A 20,322-nucleotide genomic window follows, 5' to 3' on the forward strand; every position below is an offset into this window, starting at 1 on the left:
CCCTTAAAGTAGATTTTAATGCTTTCACTTTTGTTCTTAAAGGTCCAATCAGTGAGCTGTGTAGAGAGTGAGATGATAAAGGTATCTTACTATCTGATCATTAAGGAAACATGTTGAAGTGCTGGCTTCTCTGACAACAATGCAGCAGTCAGTATGTCCTCCTTCTAACTTTAGATTCTGCTCCTGAATGATCTGGATTTGTTTGGACCAGAGAAGGTAGGCGGTTTTAAGACACCCCCACACGGCTGTTTTGGACACCCCTCGGTTTGTCAGATATGAGAGCAGTTATCAGGTCAACAGGTGTTGCAGCGATGGAAGCGGGCAAGAGAAGTGGTTCAGATAGAAGTGATTGTACCCGACCTAAAAAGCCTCTGCATGTTTCTAATAAGCTCCACGAGCAGAAACGTGCTCAAACTAGGATCAATATTGGAGATGCTTTTGAAAAATGGAGAGAGGTTAGAACACAGAAAGGTTTACAGACCCATGCAGAGCTGGATAAACACTGAAGCTTCAGAGTCCACCACATGGTGACCTGTGTGAGCATCGAGGGGTGGGGGGAGACAGCTCTCTATGATGTTTAGAATTTGGACTGCAGTACCCATTTTGAGGTACATACAACAGAGCTGTGTGAGCATGAAGGGCAGGGCCGTTCATTATTTATCCTGATTGTCGACAATGGAGGAGAAATCTGTAACGAGGAGTCTTTAGATTATTATTTTTTTTAAAAGATGTCAGACATTTGTTTTTGTCCCTTTGAGCAGAACCATTAAAGATCAGTTCAGCAGATCAGCTGATCATCATAAAGCTGTAAAAGCTGAACTTTGTCCTGTTCTGCAGGTTCAGACCGGTTTGGAGTCTTGTAATTGTGCTGGTGATTAAACTGATATCAAACACACCTGACCGAGACACCAGCTGGACTGATCGACTTTTGAAGGTTCCTGTATGACAGCAAGATTTATTTAAGGTCAGAAGAAATATTTCAGATTCTAATCAAATGTCCTTTAATGCAACATTTCCTACAGAAACTCTATCGTGTAAACTCCCTCCTACGAGACAGCGTGTGATGAAGCAGGACAATAAAAAGCTGGATTATAAAAGTTTGATTTGAGACCAGAATAACGAAACACAGTGGTTGGTGGTCAGAAAGCTGTCAGATATTTGGATGTTTGTCGTTGATTTGTTATGAACAGATTCCTGAGGAGATGCACCTGTGATGTTTTCCCTCAGCTGAAGGCGATCAGCTGGGCTGGGAGGCTTTATAGGGTGGTTGTTTGAATCCACAGAGTCGACACAAACTGTCAGCTTTCTGTGTTTTCTGTCTGAGTGAAAATGGCTTTTATAAGTGCCCACTTTTGGGTCCCAACCCACCAGTTGAGAACCAGTGTCCTAGACCTAAGACATACGAAGTGATTCCCTCAGACATTACGACTGAGGTCAAGATAAGAGTGTGTGTTATAAACACATGGGAGATAAGTTATCTGTTTGCATTGCAGCAGTTATCTCTGTTTCTCTGGAGGGACAGTTAATGCCCTTCAGGTGATAAAACAGAGACATGAGTCAAGACCTGAAGAGACGTTTAACTGACTCCTGAGCGGCTCTGAGGATCACGCTAAGGGAATGAGGACACCTAGTGGACAAATATCAGAACTACAACTGCTGCTTTAAATCTCACTGACTTGTCCACAGGTTTGAGTATATATTGAGTATATATGTAAAGGTGGAGTCAGTAGCATCGTTCATTGCAATTTGTAAACGCAACATTCAAACTGGGCCCCTCCTCCTGGGTTTATCACCCCCAGAAGCCCCGCCCCCTGCAGTACGTAGTGTGTACGTTTACTGCTTGTACCTACACTACAAGCTAATGCACGCTAGCACAAGCTAACCGCCGGTGTTTGTCACCTTCCTGTCCAACAGGAAGCAGACCAACTCCACGTTTACGGGTAAAAGACAACACAAGGTTCACCTTCGTTTTAGAATGAACGTATCGTGTATCGCGAAGGGGGCGTGTCCAAAGAGAGCGTTTATTTTGGTGAAATATTACTTTACCAGTAAGATTTGTGTGTTTAGAATTTTTAAGACTATGGAATGAAGAACGTTAATGTCAGTCATACAGAGCTTTGTATATTATACATTATGTAAATGTAAATAATGAATCAGCTGTGACCGCACGTTGTCGTGTTTTTGTTTAAAGGTTTTGGCTTCTTCTATGGATCAGTGTTTGAAGACTGAGGAGAGAGCCCCTCCCTCCAAAACCAGTCTGTGTGAGGAACCTGATGCTCAGAGGTGAGAAGAGCAGCTTTACCAGATTATGACTCCAATCACATCACTCGACCTTTGTTACGTATACTCAGAGCTGTGTGTTTGTGTGTTTGCAGCCCAGAGCAGAGACCGGACTCTTCTGGACCTGTACCCAGCTGTGTCTCCATAAAGTGTGGCAAGTCTATTATTGAACCTTATGACTTCAAGGATGAACACCACTCGACTGAAAACAGGTAATAATAATACATTATTTACAACGCACTTTACATTTGAACGGGAATCTCAAAGTGCTACAACTAGAATAAAACCATAAAAACAACAACTTTAGTCTGACAGGTAAATTCAGGCAGAGTTAAGAACCTGATCATAAAACTAAATCTGAAACCAGAGGTTTTAGGGAAAGGTTTTCAGGTCCTTTTTAAAGGAGTCCACAGTCTGTGTGGCCCTCTGGTGGGCAGGGAGAGCAGTCGATAGACGTGGGGCAGAGAAGAGAAGGCTCTGTCCCCTGTAGAGCAGAGCTTAGTGCTGGGGGTTTGGAGGCAGTTTGTGGCAGCAGATCATATGTCTTGTGCGGGTTTCATGATGGAGGGGCATTGATGGGTAAGTATTTTATATTAGATCCTGAGGGTACCAGTGTAGTGAGTGCAGGTAACACTCTTACCATTTTATCCGTCCAGACACAAAGCGATCTGGCCAAAACTCAAACAATGTTAACAGTGTGCAAGGCGTCAGTATTCAAGGTTGCACTAGTGATGTCACACAGGTTTAACCAATCAACTGGCAGTGCTTTTTCCACACACTGGGTTCAGATTTGAATTCTGTACCAATACCCAAACTCAGGTATCAGGAACAAACAAAGATTCAAATGCTCTCTTTAAGTGTGGTGATTCAGCTGCTGATATTGTAATTAGAAATGTTTTTTGGCTTTTGCGAAATGGAAATAAATTCAAGGTTTGAGAGGTGTGTTTCTCTGTTACTCTCAGTGTTCACCAGCAGAGGGCAGACTCTCCTGAACCCAGCTGTGTGTCTATGAAGAGTAACCAGTCCATGATTGAACCTTATGACTTCAAGGATGAACAGCACTCTCCTGAACGAAGGTACTCCACTTGCTTCAAAATAATGAAAATATATGAATAATACAAGAGCCAAAGCCTTTGCAGGCCTTGCATACCTGCTCCACTACCAGCTTCCTTATATCTGTTGGACCTTCTTTGTTCCACAACAGTTTGCCTGAGCGAAGCCCCATTTAACCTTTCTAGTAACCTTTTTGTACATGGCACTGTCGTGGTAACCAGTATCATGTCAACACATGGCCCTAAATGGTTGGAGGCGCAACCCATCCTACCTTCTCTCCCCACCTTCCACCCATTTTCTGTCCTTGAGCAAGTGTCTTGAGCAATGACACATCGGACATGTTGCTACAGGAGCTGGGGATTGAGTCCCGGACCTTCTGGTTGAGAGACGATGACTCTATCAACAAAGCCACAGCCATCCCTATGAACACTTCCAACCAAATCCAAAATGCTAATGGGAAAAAAGTACACCCTGTTATCTTGCCTACATCTAATCTATACCAATCTGTTGCAAATATGTGGTGTTTGTGGTTATCATACTTTCTGCCCTCTACACAGATTTCCAGAACCAAGGTCTGAGGTCCCTGGTGGTCAGTCTATTCAGCCCCATTTATCTGAACTGGATTCTATATTTATGGTGTGTGGATATATATCAACAACTTTTATTGAAACTTCTAATAAAATTAACAGATATTCATTTTATTGTTTCATTTTCCAGATTCTTGAGGAGAACATTGCCATTTTTTTGAAAGAAGAGCTGAAAAAATTTCAGAGGGTGCTTAGTACAAATTACTCAGGATGCTTCGATTGGCACGGAGAAGACGAGGAGGTTATAGATGGTGAAGATGAAGAGCGGAGACAGAGCAGCAGAGAGGCACTTCTTAAGATCACGTTGAACTTCCTGAGGACAATGAAGCAGGAGGAGCTGGCTGACAGTCTGAAAAACCGTAAGAATATTTTATGCGTTGGATTTCCTCAGATTGACTGTCTCATTACCTTACTGACTTGTTCTAATATCATACAGGAACTCCTGCTGCCGTTTGTCAACGTCAGATCAAATCCAGCCTGAAGGAGAAGTTCCAGTGTGTGTTTGAGGGGATTGCTAAAGCAGGAAACCCAACCCTTCTGGACCAGATCTACACAGAGCTCTACATCACAGAGGGAGGGACTGGAGAGGTCAATGATGAACACGAGGTCAGACAGATTGAAACAGCATCCAGGAAACCACACAGACCAGAAACAACCATCAGACAAGAAGACATCTTTAAAGCCTCACCTGGAAGAGATGAACCAATCAGAAGAGTGATGACAAAGGGAGTGGCTGGCATCGGGAAAACAGTCTTAACACAGAAGTTCACTCTGGACTGGGCTGAAGGCAAAGCCAACCAGGACATACAGTTCACATTTCCATTCACTTTCAGAGAGCTGAATGTGCTGAAAGAGAAAAAGTTCAGCTTGGTGGAACTTGTTCATCACTTCTTTACTGAAACCAAAGAAGCAGGAATCTGCAGGTTTGAAGAGTTCCAGGTTGTGTTCATCTTTGACGGTCTGGATGAGTGTCGACTTCCTCTGGACTTTAAAAACAACCAGACCCTGACTGATGTCACAGAGTCCACCTCAGTCGATGTGCTGCTGACAAACCTCATCAGGGGGAACCTGCTTCCCTCTGCTCACCTCTGGATAACTACACGACCTGCAGCAGCCAATCAGATTCCTCCTGAGTGTGTTGACATGGTTACAGAGGTCAGAGGGTTCAACGATCCACAAAGGGAGGAGTACTTCAGGAAGAGGTTCAGAGATGAGGAGCAGGCCAACACAATCATCTCCCACATCAAGACATCACAAAGCCTCCACATCATGTGCCACATCCCAGTCTTCTGCTGGATCACTGCTACAGTTCTGGAGGATGTGCTGATGACCAGAGAGGGAGGAGAGCTGCCCAAGACCCTGACTGAGATGTACATCCACTTCCTGGTGGTTCAGTCCAAACTGAAGAACATCAAGTATGATGGAGGAGCTGAGACGGATCAACACTGGAATAAAAAGAGCAGGAAGATGATTGAGTCTCTGGGAAAACTGGCTTTTGAGCAGCTGCAGAAAGGAAACCTGATCTTCTATGACTCAGACCTGACAGAGTGTGGCATCGATATCAGAGCAGCCTCAGTGTACTCAGGAGTGTTCACACAGATCTTTAAAGAGGAGAGAGGACTGTACCAGGACAAGGTGTTCTGCTTCATCCATCTGAGTGTTCAGGAGTTTCTGGCTGCTCTTCATGTCCATCTGACCTTCATCAACTCTGGAGTCAATCTGATGTCAGAAGAACAAACAACATCCAGGTCTGAAGTATACAGAGAAAAACCTGACCCAAGACTATTACATCAGAGTGCTGTGGACCAGGCCTTACAGAGTCCAAATGGACACCTGGACTTGTTCCTTCGATTCTTCCTTGGTCTTTCTCTGCAAACCAATCAAACTCTCCTACGTGGTCTGGTGACATACTCAGCAAGTACCTTGCAGACCAACCAGGAAACAGTTGAGTTCATGAAGAAGAAGATCAGTGAGGATCTGTCTGCAGAGAGAATCATCAATCTGTTCCACTGTCTGAATGAACTGAATGATCATTCTCTAGTGGAGGAGATCCAACAGTACCTGAGCTCAGGAAGTCTCTCCACAGATAAACTGTCTCCTGCTCAGTGGTCAGCTCTGTGCTTCATCTTACTGTCATCAGAAAAAAATCTGGACGTGTTTGACCTGAAGAAATACTCTGCTTCAGAGGACGTTCTTCTGAGGCTGTTGCCATTGGTGAAAGCCACTAACAGAGCACTGTGAGTGCACAGATTACTTTAGATACAAACCATCAACTAATCATTAGAAGCAAACACCTCTCAAGTTCTTTCCTCCATCTTATTGTCTTTACCAGTTACAAGAGCCATTCAATCTTTAAAAATGCTACATTTTTAAAAGTTTTAATTGAGATCTGGCAGATTGTTAGAATTTTTTTCAAGTCAAATGAAAACGCCAACCAACAAGATCCCAAGCCTTGGTGATTTGATTGACTCATTCAGGGCCACAACAGAAATGTTATATTTTTACAATGTAGATGACAGAATATCATTGTTTTCCTTTTCCTCCTTCAGGTTGAGTGGCTGTAATCTGTCGGAGAGAAGCTGTGAAGCTCTGTCATCCGTCCTCAGATCCCAGTCTTCCTATCTGAGGGAGCTGGACCTGAGCAACAACGACCTCCAAGATTCAGGAGTGAAGCTGCTGTCAGCTGGAATGGAGAGTCCACATTGTATACTGGAGACTCTCAGGTCAGGATTCAGTTTTTGTTTAACAGATAACATTTTGACAGGGCTTAGCAAAATTGCAACCAATGTGAAACACATTTTATACATTACAACATATAATTTCTTAGATGTGTCCAACAGTTCAACCTGTTCTACCATATTTGATTAACCATGGATAAAAATACATTGATGTGTCTAGGCTTTCAGGATGTCTGATCACAGAGAAAGGGTGTTCTTCTCTGGCCACAGCTCTGAGATCCAACCCTTCCATTCTGAGAGAGCTTGACCTGAGCTACAATCATCCAGGAGAAACAGGAGCAAAGCTTCTGACTGCTGGACTGGAGGATCCACTCTGGAAACTGGAGACTCTCAAGTATTAACACATAACAAGACCTCACTGTTTCTGTCACACAGGCAACCTGAGTTTCAGGGCGCTTCTCACCAGAGCTCATTGTTGCTAGGTTACAAAAGTGAACCTTCATTTCTCTTGGTAATGACATTTAGGTGTGTTCTAGATAGCTCATGTAGTTAATAATTGCTTTTATTCACAGATCTATCACCAACCAAACATGAAAATAATGTAAGTGAATCATGTCCAGGCATTAGCAGCAGCTCTAGAACTGGAAATTTGAACACTTGAAAAGACAAATCAGATTAGTTACTCGTTCGCCATTGTGTTATGCTGTTGTTTATGAGCCCAGCAAATGTTGTTAAATTGGGTCATATCCAGTGGCTGCTTCTTTCGACTCAGCTCCCTCCCCACCACCAAGGTCCTTCACAGTGCTCACAATACTTCCTACGCTGCACCAATCCGCCTGTCAATGGTGCTATCCATTTTACCCTCACTCGTGAACAAGACCTTGAAATACTTGAACTCTTTCGCTTGAGGCCGAGACTCACTCCCTACCCGGAGGGGGCGTTCACCTTTTTCTGGCAGATAACCATGGCCTCAGACTTAAAGTAGCCGACATGCATCCTGACCGCTTCACACTCGGCTGCAAACCACCACAATTCCTGCTGTAGGTCCCAGCCTGAAGAAAGCGAACAGAACAACATCATGACAGACAGAAACTCCTAGCAGAGGCTTCCACAACGGAGGCTTTAAACATGGACTTCTCCCACTCCATGTCCACAGTCTCTCAGGATACCAAGAAATTGTTTGGGAGGTGAGAGTTAAAGGCCTCACGGACAGGGGCCTCTGCCAAACATTCCCAGTTTACCCGTACTACGCGTTTAAGTTTACCAGGTCTGTCCGGCAGCTTACCCCTCTACCTGAACCAATTCACCTCCAGGTCATGATCAGTTGACATCTCCTCCTCTCTTCACCAGTGTCCAAGATCTGCAGAGCTGGTGACACGACGACAAAGTCAATCAACGATCTTTGACACACAGTGTTCTGGTACCAGGTAGACTTGTTTAGGCATCCCTATGCTCGAACATGGTGTTTGTTGTGGCCAATCCATGACTAGCACTGAAGTCCAATAACAGAACACCACTTGGGTTCCGATCGGGTAGGCCGTTCCTCCCAATCACCCCCCTCCCGGTGTATCCATCGTTGCCTACGTGAGCACTGAAGTCCCCCAGTAGATCTATAGAGTCCCGCGGTGGAACCCCTTTCAGGACCCCACCAAGAGACTCTAAGGGTCTAAGGGGACTGCATACTCTGCACTGCTTTTCAATGCTTAAGCACAAACAACAGTCAGAGCCTTTCTCCCTGCAATTTGCAGTCGCAGAGGAAATTACCCGCTCGTTCCCATGGGAAAACCCCAACACAGAAGTGCTCAGCCAGGAGTCCAGAATAAGAGAGTCCCTCTCTAGGGGATTGGTTCCAGAACCAGTACTGTGCGTGGATGTGAGCCCAACTATATCTAGTTGGTAGCGCTCAACCTTCTGCACCCACTCAGGTTCCTTCCCTGCCAGAGAGGTGACATTCCACACTCCAAAATCCAGTCTACGACCAAAGGGGATCAGCATGCAAGGCCACTGCCTTTGCTTACTGCCTGTTCTATTCTGCATCTGTTCCCATTCCCCATCCCTGAAGGTGGTGGGCCCACAGAGTTGCATTCCTTGTTGTCTCTTCAGGGTTGAATCAGGGTTTTCTTTTATTTTGAGTATTTCATGCAATGTCTGTATTTTATGTGTTTTAGAAACGGCACTTTTGTCTTAACATACACATTGTACAATCTTGGTGAAGGTTGAAGGTTTATGAAGATCAATAATGAGGAAGCTTCTGAAGGTTCATTATGACTCTGTTTTTTCCTCCAGGATTGATTATGATGAAGAGCAGTGGCTAAAACCTGGTCTGAGGAAGTGTGAGTGTTAATTTTAATCCGGGACCCAAGGCTTAAATATTTTGAATCATGCACTGGTGAATCCACATTTACAAGCTCAGTTTTCTAAAGTGTCAATCAAACGTACACTCAGTCTGCAAGTAAAGTGACAAATAATTCAAAATCAACTTAGCTTCTTTAGGCATAAGCCTTGACAGTAATTTAGTATTTATATGAATGGCAGAGCACTACAGGTTTGTTCAGGTGACTTTGCACCGTAATAATACAAAAGTGATTTACCGAGGTAACAGTCTAGTTCATATACTGACTCTGTTCTAAAGTCAGTAATGACCCCCAAGAGATAAACCCTACCCATATGTTTTATTTAATGAATGAATAATACATTCAAATCATAATTCATTATCAAACTCAGCAAATAGAGAATTTCAACCTACTCCCTTCCCTTGTGTCTTGCTCTCTCAGATGCCTGTGAACTAACGCTGGACACAAACACAGTGAACAAAAACCTCAAGCTGTCTGACGGCAACAGGACGGTGACTGAAGCGACGGAAAAGCAGTCGTATCCTGATCATCCAGAGAGATTCGAATACTGTTCTCAGCTTCTGTGTGGAAGTGGTCTGACTGGTCGCTGCTACTGGGAGGTTGAGTGGAGTGGAATGGTTTATATATCAGTGACCTACAGAGGAATCAGACGGAAAGGAGGAGACAGCGCCGACCGCAGGTTTGGAGGGAATAAGCAGTCCTGGACTCTGAGGTGCTCTGATGATGATGGTTTCTCTGTGTGGTACAATAACAGAAAAAAACGTCTCCCCTGCTCCTCCTCCTTCTCCTCCTCTGTTGCTAACAGAGTAGCCGTGTATTTGGACCATCCTGCCGGCACTCTGTCCTTCTACAGAGTCTCCTCTGACACACTGATCCACCTCCACACCTTTAAGACCACCTTCACTGAACCACTGTATCCTGGGTTTAGGTTGTGGCCTGATTCCTCAGTGTCTCTGTGCACACTGTAGTTGGGAAAAAGTCCTCTGTAGGGAAACACCCATGCACATTTACACTCTATAAGAGGTGATAATTAGAACATACTTTGTCTACTTTTGCAGAGTAGACTTGCATGTGCAAATATATGCCATTTAAAATACAACATTTAGACAAAGGGGCACCTTTAACACATATCTGAGCAGTGTTAAATATGAAAAATAAAGGGCATTATGAGGTAGCAGGCTGGCTTTAAAGTGTCCTTAACGATTATGATGTTTCTATCGGTTACAGAAGGTGTTCCACAGGGCTCAGTTTTGGGCCCTAACTTATTAACAGAAGGTGTTCCACAGGGCTCAGTTTTTGGGCCCTAACTTATTAACAGAAGGTGTTCCACAGGGCTCAGTTTTGGGCCCTCATTCATTAACAGAATATGTTTCACTGGGCTCTGTTTTGGGCCCTCATTTATTAACAGAAGGTGTTCCACAGGGCTCAGTTTTGTGCCCTCATTCATTAACAGAATATGTTTCACAGGGCTCTGTTTTGGGCCCTCATTTATTAACAGAAGGTGTTCCACAGGTCTCAGTTTTGGGCCCTCATTTATTAACAGAATATGCTTCACAGGGCTCCGGTTTGGGCCCTCATTTATTAACAGAAGGTGTTCCACAGGTCTCAGTTTTGGGCCCTCATTTATTAACAGAATATGCTTCACAGGGCTCCGGTTTGGGCCCTCATTTATTAAAAGAAGGTGTTCCACAGGGTTCAGTTCTGGCCCATAACTTATTAAAAGAAGGTGTTCCACAGGGCTCAATTAGAGGCTCTTACTTATTAAAAGAAGGTGTTCCACAGGGTTCAGTTCTGGCCCATAACTTATTAACAGAAGGTGTTCCAAAGGGCTCAGTTCTGGGCCTTAACTTATTTGCAATCTATGTCAACAATATTGTCTGATATATAACAGCTTTAATATTAATCATGGCTACCAGCTGGCATATTTACATGATTATGTTCATTAATGTGCACTGTCCCTATTTTATATGAATAAATGTTTACGCAGACAGTGTTATTCTACATTCTGCGGACTCTGTACAGCTTGCTGTAGAAACTACAATTCGCTTCTAATACTCTGCAGAATGAATTAATCCGCCTCAGACTGAGGTTATAACAGTTTTGTTGTTTTCTTTCTTTTTTTTTTTCTATTTCATTTTGACTTTTCAGTTTCAGTTGTTTTCAGTTTAGTTTGAATTAGCGTTTAATGCTGGTTTGTTAGTTTAGTATTTATTAGTCTACATGATGTCCTGTACATAAGTGAGAATTTTGACTGAGTGTCTTGTGGCCTCCATCTTCAGCCAGGTGGCAACAGTGCCCTTTCAACCTTTTTTATGTTGGGAAAACAAAGCGTGACCTAAAAGCAAAACAGTGTGTACACAAATGTTCCAGACGCTATAATGATGTGAATCCTCTGTGACAGTTAAACAGCCATACAGCATCAGATCTCTGTGACATGCTTATAGAGAAAGGTAGAGTGCCACCTAGAGGTGAGGATCGGGAAATACTTTGTCTTAGTGGATTCATTTCCTCTGGAGCCGAGAGGACTCAACAAGGAGCTTATTCTGTTTCCTGTAACTTTTCTGGACTCAAACAGGTGAATATGCTGAGCGGTCCTGAATTTTATTAAACTGTGTGAATTTGTGTGAACTGTGTGAAATGATATAAAAAAAGTTTATTTTGTTTCCATTATTATAGTTTATTGTAACATCACATTTGTTTATCAATATTTAATTATTTTATATTCATTGTGTTCTTATGTCTCTTTGTGAGGAGCCTCCTGTAATCTTGTGGTTACTGTTGTTGGCCTCTAATCAACATGAGTCACCTGTGAGTGAGATTTCTGTGACATGAATAAAATACAAGAGTGTATTTTAACCCCTCTGTGTCCGTGCAGGTATCTTTCTAAAACATCATTTCATAATAAATTAAATGTAATAGTGATTAAAGTCCGTTTGGAAAGGCTCACCTTAGCTGTGTCCCATTCCAGCGGCCTTCGAAGGGCAGGGTCCCTGACAGCGTTCGTTTTGACGGTTTTTGACAGATCAGTTAGGCTAACGTTTTTCCTTTTCCTTCTCATTAATTAACTTTCTTTTCTAACTTAGCTACTTATTAATTTAATTTTAGTCAAATGGAGCCTGTAGAGATTATAACTTTATTTATTTTGTTTATTCAGTTATTATTGATGAGAGAGAGAGAGATGGAGATGTATCTCCGGCTGAGAAATCACCATGGCCAGGTAAGTTAACTTCGAGATTGGCTAACAACAACAACAACAACAAAAAACGTGGTTTATTTGGACTAATCAATCAATACAACTTTATTTTTATAGCGTTAAATTAACAAGTGTTATCGCGAAAATTCCTTACTCATTGCTATATTATATTAAGACCTAACGTTAATCCATCATGAGCGTAGCACTTAGCAACATTTAGCAAAAGTTACAGAGTCAAGAAAAAATCATAATAATATAATTTACCTCTGACAATTTCATATTAAAAACTGTAATGTTAGACAAATAAGTAGATAGATAGAGACAGCTATTAACTATGTATCCTTCTCTATTTAAGCTTTTCACATTTAATAGCTGTCTAGTTATTGTTGTAGTCTAAGTCTATAGCAGCATAACTAAGAGAACATGTTTACAGCTTGGTACAAAATGTCAACAGCGATGAGGTGAACATGACAATTTAAAAATAATGATTTAGTATTTATTATAAGATATTTGTTTTCTATTGAACCCTGTGAAGTCATGGAGTCTGTGGACAGTGTCAGCTTCACACCAAAAAGTATTAGAAATAATAGTGTTTAAGACTGGCATCTATTATTATTGCAGCTACCGTGTTCAATATTATTCCTGCAGATGTGGCTAATAATAAAAAAACACCCTGAGCTGTCACATGTAGTTAACTGTACATTTTGTCTTGTCTGAGGCATTAATTGAACACCTTTGTATTTCTCCTATAGACACAGTGTGGATTATTGGTGACTTGTCCGTCGAGGTGCCCAGAGAGCTGCAGAGACAGAGGAAGAAACCTGAGCCTCCACAACATCTGTATGTGTTGGTTCTTCTGGGGTGGACTTCGGTTGCTTCTCTTCAACAGCTCGCTGTGAGGGAGGTCTCCCCCGGATGGCCTGAGTGATGTCACCCACAGGCTGAGAGCTGAGGCGGGTTTTAAACCTCCTGACAAACCGTTACACCGCGCCCACCTGTCAATCAGGTCAGCTACACGCCTTATTGTGAATAACTCTTATCCTTCATCAAATCAAAACTGATGAGTCATCAAAACATTCACCCCCCGTACAGTGTGTGTCCATCGAGACATGAGCTAATCACACCTATTTGTTTGTTTTGTACGAAGCTGTAAAAATGTTAATCTCTGCTGTAAAAACAGACTTTTTGAATGTGGTTTTACAGATGAAATAAATATTTCTATATAAATGCACTCCTTTGTCTCTACTTGTGAGTATACATTTCAGATTTGAAATGACAAGACTAAAATGTGCATTAATGCTCAACTCAATAGCTAAGGGAAGGAAGTCTACTTTTACACAACTTTTTATTCTCTTTTGACTTTTTTTTTTTACCAAATACTAATGTAGTTCATTTCTGAAAATGGGATGGAAAAGAGTCATTGTAAGAATGTGCACTTAAACACAGCCCCATTCTTAAATCAAGATCCATGGAGAGTAAATAAGATCAATAACTTGTGAATAAAAACAGTTAAAATGATTTAGAAATGTAGTCTTCCCAGATCAATATCACATAATATCAACTTCTCCCATCTAAACTGGACAAATGGTTTTAAAATGGGAAGAAAATGGTTTGATTGCAATTTGTTTGGAGGAGATCTATTTTTATTTGAACAGCTGAAGCATGAATACAGTCTTCCAAGGTGCAAACCCTCCTCCTCCTCCTGAAGCATGTGAAGCTCCTTCATGTACTGCCGTCTTATCTGCTGGCCATCTTCTCTCACCAGAACTTCAACTGTTGAAAAGTCATTCAGAAGAAGCTCGAGCATGTGACATGGATCCAGGAGAACATGGACTTTTAGTGCTTCAGGATGGCAAAGAAAGAGAGAAAATATCAGTTATTCATTAAATCATTTTTTTGTTCTCATCTATTTTTCTGTATTCATCTGTGTGTAAGAGCACATTTATAAATTCAACAGTGTACTACCCAGACAACAAAGGTACAGTATTCAGGTAATCAACATCTATTTAAAGTTAAGAAGATAAACATTATTGTAATCATGATATTTTCAGCTCTCTCACTCACTTGCACAATGATATTCCACATCAAATTGTCTCAGATTTTGGAGGAAAAATTAAGCAGTTTATTGTGGCTAGTACTTCATCTTAACATGAAACAAATATAACCTGAATTATTTAAATCATTAACAGTCTCTGTGCTTTAGTACAGAACATACAGTAACTCATTTATTATTAACATGAGCTCAGTACATGGCTGTATTCTTCAAACTATTTCTTGTACTTATTGCTTTATATCTTATTTTCATTCCATATGTTATTTATATTTTATATTTCTACTGCTATATTCTTTGTAAGAGCATCTGTAAAGATTAAGAACTATATTAATAACCAGATTAAATTTCCCTGAACTCATACAGATTTTTTTTTTTATTTGGTAACAGTTTGCACAAATCTTAAGACACTACATCAACCATGTAACATTAATGTCATCCTCTATAACCTACACAGCATATTAGGTTCAGTTCAGTTTATGTTACTGACGGATAATTACTACACAAAGTTTGTTTTTTAACGTCCACATTTACGTCATCATAACGTCAGATAACCAGATTTACAGTCTGTGGTTAACCACCGAGGTGAACCTTTAGTTTCTAACATCACACAAACTCATTATTTTCAACATCTTAACAACAAACATTTCTAAACCATGTAAATAATGGACTACACTGAGTACAGAAAAAGGGCTCTATTGTTTGGTAAACAGGAAGTGAAGCCACGCCCCCGTCATGGGACTATTAAAGAGGAAGAAGTGAGAGCGAGCGAGTTTCGCGGTGACGCAGTTAGAGAAACAGGTAAATGTGTGTTTTTATTTATTGTTTTTATTTATTGTTTACCTGTAATGGCTCGAGTGACGTGTTGCCTTTCGTTTGACTCGGTCACACGTGACTTTATAAAGTGATTTAGCTGATCAGTGTGAAAGGTAAAGGAAGTGGATCTGTGAAGGGAGAAATGTGTTTTTGTTTACTACCTACAGGTCTTAATCATTTGTGAAGGGTTTTGGTGGGCTTTCTAAAAGAAGACACTCATATATCTATAAAAGTGTAAAATGTGTATCGTTACACTTTATGACTGTAACCTTTGACAAGGTTTTAGTTTGGGGTGCCAGTCAAATAATATTTAAATGCAAACAAAAAATAGTCAACCTGCACAAAATATGACGTAAACAAGAGCCACAAACAATCAAACAAAACAACAATGCGATTTCAAATATATATATATATTATCACATGTATCAACCACACTGCTTTACAAACACAGACTGTGAAACGCGCACACACATTGCGCACATTGGTTTGGTTTGCAAAGTTCAGTCTGCTCCGGTGTACGCACAACCCACAGTTCGGTCCATTTCAGTTCAATGTTCAAGTACAAAACAAAAAGTCCGCTCCGGGTTTTACCTCCAAAACAAATGAGGAAACAAACTCCAAAGAAAACCAGCAAACAAACAAAACAATCAAAACACAAACAAACAAAAGACACAGCAGGTACTCACGGTACCCAAGTGTTTAAGTCAGTCAATAGTCAGAGTCAGAGTAGGGCTTCTCCTGACTCCAGGGAACAGCTGATCCTCCAGGAACAGGAAATAAACAAATCCAACCGGGAGCGACGAAGATGTCACACAAAACGGATATAACACGGACTTTCAAACCCGCTGTATGTCGAGGTAACACTTCTCCTTCACTGACTTTCTTTCAATGACTCTCCGCTCCGCTCACCAGGGGGTCGACAGTTATGTCAGCTGAGGATGCAGGAGGTTTACAGGGCACATGCAGACCAAGGCACCAACATTAAAGGAAAAATAAATAAAAGAAAACATTCAAACAGAAAGGAAATGTGCGTTTGTGTCTATGTAAAATGTATGTTGTCAGTTTGTCTGGGTGTGTGCATGATGTGTGATATATGTTCTACTGGCTTATGGACGGTTGAGTTGCTGGATAAATGACAGAGGGGTGTTGACTGTTTGTTGTGCTTGATGGTTTTCCGGAGGGCAGGGTGGTTTCTGGCAGATGATAGATACTTGATGGCTATTGTCTGGTGTCTTTGTGTCATGGTTTGTATGCCAGATATGGAATGGATGTAGTGGTTGTTGATGTAAAATGGAAGTCACTGCTTTGTTTTGTATAATCTGCAGGCGTTGGAGTTGATGGTCGGAAAAAACAACAAACAGTAATGTTAAGAGATATTTGTATTTGGCGTGGGAAGCCGTGCACAGACCGGGAGAACGTGAAAGAAACATTGAATAATATCAGATCAGATCTCAGACCTCAAAAACAAAACGAAGATCATCGCTCACTTAAGAAAAAGTTGTACACAGATGTGGAGGGTTCTACTTTTAACAACATTTGAATGTAGCCCCTTATATAATGTGAAATGTAAGCATAGGATTGTCAACATCCCTGCTCTGCTACGCTCTCCCTCTCTCCCTCTCTCTGTTGCTCGACCAATCACGCACTCCGCTCTGTCCGACCCTGATAACAGCAGGTGACAGAGATCTCAGGTACAGGAGATGCTCTTACTATCAATAAAAGAGAGAGTAAGAAGCCTCGTGGTTTATGCACCAACAAAAATAAATAATGTCATTCTAAATGATTTGAGATTTTATGTTTATTTAATTGTATTGTTAAATAAATAAATAGGCTAAATAAACTTTGCAGGGCTGGAATAGTGCCAAAACAACTGACATGTTTATAAAAGTATTCAATCAATACATTCATTATTGTGTATAAGACACAAACAGGACAAAAAGACTGGATGAGATTAATTAATTACTCGATAATTACTAATCAAGAGCAAACTATAAAGAGCAGGAGAGAGGAGGCTGCCAGTGGTCGTTGGACTGTGTGTGTCTGTTCTGATTAAGGCCTTATTGTTTATATCTTGATTGTTAGTTTTTGTGTTTAAGTTTGATTGGTTTCTCTTTTGTTTTGTCTTTTATAGAAGAAGCTTGTTTTGTGTTTTATAGAAGAAGCTTGTTTTGTGTTTTATAGAAGAAGCTTGTTTTGTGTTTTATAGAAGAAGCTTGTTTTGTGTTTTATAGAAGAAGCTTGTTTTGTGTTTTTTATAGAAGAAGCTTGTTTTGTGTTTTATAGAAGAAGCTTGTTTTGTGTTTTATAGAAGAAGCTTGTTTTGTGTTTTATAGAAGAAGCTTGTTTTGTGTTTTATAGAAGAAGCTTGTTTTGTGTTTTTTAGAAGAAGCTTGTTTTGTGTTTTATAGAAGAAGCTTGTTTTGTGTTTTATAGAAGAAGCTTGTTTTGTGTTTTATAGAAGAAGCTTGTTTTGTGTTTTATAGAAGAAGCTTGTTTTGTGTTTTATAGAAGAAGCTTGTTTTGTGTTTTATAGAAGAAGCTTGTTTTGTGTTTTATAGAAGAAGCTTGTTTTGTGTTTTTTAGAAGAAGCTTGTTTTGTGTTTTATAGAAGAAGCTTGTTTTGTGTTTTATAGAAGAAGCTTGTTTTGTGTTTTATAGAAGAAGCTTGTTTTGTGTTTTATAGAAGAAGCTTGTTTTGTGTTTTATAGAAGAAGCTTGTTTTGTGTTTTATAGAAGAAGCTTGTTTTGTGTTTTATAGAAGAAGCTTGTTTTGTGTTGCACATTTTGCTTTATATTGTTAATAAATAATTTTAACTTTGCTTATATTTAGTTCCTATTTCTTTTCCCTGGGTTTTAATTTATTGTTACTCCCCTCATCCCCTAGCCATCTTGGGGAACGTAACACATACATTTCATTAAAGGTTCAACAATGTTTTGCGGCTCCAGACCAATTTTTGTGGGGGGTTGCGAGCAAAAATGGCTCTTTTGATGGAAAAGGTTGCCTACCCCTGACTTATACAAATGCCCTTCCTGGAGGATGGATTCAGATTTCGCGGAACTGTGGCTGTTTTTCATTGGAGTGTGAGATGAATGTGGGTGGATGACGGAGGAAGCAATGAATGGAGGCGTGTAGAAAGAGGATTCTGACTCTGCAGGCGCTACATGACTCAGGCTGGTTTGTTGGACCAATCACACATTGTTGGTGGCATGTGTTGCTGCCTCTTCTGGGGGGCTATGTCTCTGTTCAAAGGGGGTTTAATTTAAGCCACGTCCTTACCGACATCGTCCACAAAAAATATTGTCAGAATCAGAATCAGAAATGTTTTTTATTGCCAAATATTTACACAAAGAAGAAACTATCACTTTGTGTTTTGGTGCAAAAAGAAATAAAGCAAAAATAGTAAGATGCTATAAAACTGCAAAACTCCTGCTGACTGGGAACTTTAATAGAAAAATAGAAAAAGCAATTAAAAATATTTGATAGAATACAAATAACACCAAATGTATGAAAGGTGCAGTGGAGGAGCTGTGCAGGTATGATTTACAGTGAGAATAACTAACATTATAAAAACATATTCCCCCATGACGCTTTAATGATCAGGCATCGTGACTGCTGTAAAATAAACACACAATAAAAATGTTTTAAAAAGAGCTGCAAGAGATAATTGCATGAGACCAAACAATGCAAAGACCTTTAGCATGTTTATAATGCTGACACCAGTGGAATACATTCATATTCCACTGGTGGAAGAAAGTCAGTATTACAGATTTTTCATTTTCTCTGCCACTCGCGTAAAGATCGATTTCAGCAATCGATTCTCAGCAATAACCAAGCAGCAACATCTGGTGAATTTTCTCATCTGAGTCATTTGATTTGATGAAGGATAAGAGTTATTCACAATAAGGCGTGTAGCTGACCTGATTGACAGGTGGGCGCGGTGTAACGGTTTGTCAGGAGGTTTAAAACCCGCCTCAGCTCCAGCTCTCAGCCTGTCGTTAGGTTGACTGAAAGTTAGACTGAGACAGCATTTCCAGCATGGAGACCGCCATCGATGGGACTCCAGCGCCCCCTGCAGGAACAGACGGGGGACGTCACTCAGGCTTCATCCAGTAATATTCACAGTGTATAATAATTACAGAAACACTATGATAGAGTTTTGTGTTTGTATTATTTACAAGGGGTCACTACCTAAATAACATGTTTTGATCTCATATGGTTATCATCAAACTTTAAAGTCTGGATTGAACTGAATTGAAAGAGAGATGTCTTGGTCCTTTTTCCCTCACAGCTGATCCAGTGAACTGAAGTTTAAGCTGTGGGTAGAGCTGTGTACTGCTCTGTAGTTCACTGTTGGTGAATGAGGACATCTAGTGGACAGATCGCAGAAGTACAACTGCTGCTCTTTGTCTATGGGAGGGACTGCTTCAAGCATGTATGACGGGTCGTTACAAAACATCTCGTCTCACAATTATCCTAACTTTATCAACTTTGCCTCATTGCATTTCTAACCATTATTTTATTTTTTGAGACAAAAGTGTAAAATAAACACACGATACTTGTGCCCTAATGAAAGGACACGTGTTCAGTGAAGACAGCCCTTGCTCCAGTCATGCCTCTATGCTCTAATACTCTATGGCCCGAGACAAGATCAAGACCATAAATATCTCTGAAAAATCCTCATCTTGTGTTTAGGGGGCGTGTCACTCACTTAGACCGTAACACCGGGAAGGTTGCGGCCGTAACCGGGGGATAAAAATCGAACTACAAATGTATTGAATTTGTTTGTTCTTTTGGAAAGAGGCGTTTTCCTTCTAATCACAGTGATGACGTGGAGAAACAGCCTGTTTAAAATCCTGAGTCCGCCCCGTCTGAGACCGAGACAAAACCAAGTAAAAATGCATTTAGTTTCCGAGACGCAACCGAGACCTCCACAAAGGGGCCTTGAGACCAAGTCCTGATTTCAAGTATTCAACACTAGACCCATGTTGATGTGAGCTCCAGGTAGTGACAATGCTGATACTACCTACTCTACCACATGGCCCCTCTTGATGGGCAGCAAGAGGGTTGTCAAGTGGGAACCTCCCTTTATCGGTGTTTCGCCCGATTAGTCCAACGGCACCTCGGGAAGGCCGGACAGTTAATTCTGGCATCCCAAAGCCACTCCGCTCAATTCTAGTTCTCACCAACCACAATATCCACACGCAGATCTCCCATATCTTACCTACTTTACCACATGGCCAACACAGCCCAAACCGCATCGCCACCTTCCACAGACCCAGAAAAAGACAGATCACAAAGAAAGCCACGTTT

The 20,322-nt window shown here is 41.0% G+C and overlaps 1 protein-coding gene and 1 long non-coding RNA gene across 2 annotated transcripts; both read left to right on the plus strand.

Annotated features, from left to right (window-relative positions):
* The first annotated feature begins 918 nt into the window (after positions 1-918).
* Positions 919-2,511, plus strand: LOC132966989 (uncharacterized). Its single transcript, XR_009670578.1, has 3 exons — positions 919-964; positions 2,192-2,283; positions 2,376-2,511. It is a non-coding gene; the product is annotated as an uncharacterized LOC132966989 (long non-coding RNA).
* An 820-nt stretch (positions 2,512-3,331) lies between these two features.
* Positions 3,332-9,935, plus strand: LOC132966993 (NLR family CARD domain-containing protein 3-like). The gene is made up of 8 exons (XM_061033893.1): positions 3,332-3,356; positions 3,891-3,922; positions 4,051-4,279; positions 4,357-6,157; positions 6,470-6,643; positions 6,819-6,992; positions 8,885-8,931; positions 9,373-9,935. Exons 1-8 carry the CDS (start codon positions 3,332-3,334, stop codon positions 9,918-9,920), a joined length of 3,030 nt encoding a protein of 1,009 aa, XP_060889876.1. The 3' UTR covers positions 9,921-9,935.
* The last annotated feature ends 10,387 nt before the right edge of the window (positions 9,936-20,322 follow it).

Source organism: Labrus mixtus, unplaced genomic scaffold (assembly GCF_963584025.1).
Source record: "Labrus mixtus unplaced genomic scaffold, fLabMix1.1 SCAFFOLD_86, whole genome shotgun sequence".
Taxonomy (NCBI): domain Eukaryota; kingdom Metazoa; phylum Chordata; class Actinopteri; order Labriformes; family Labridae; genus Labrus; species Labrus mixtus.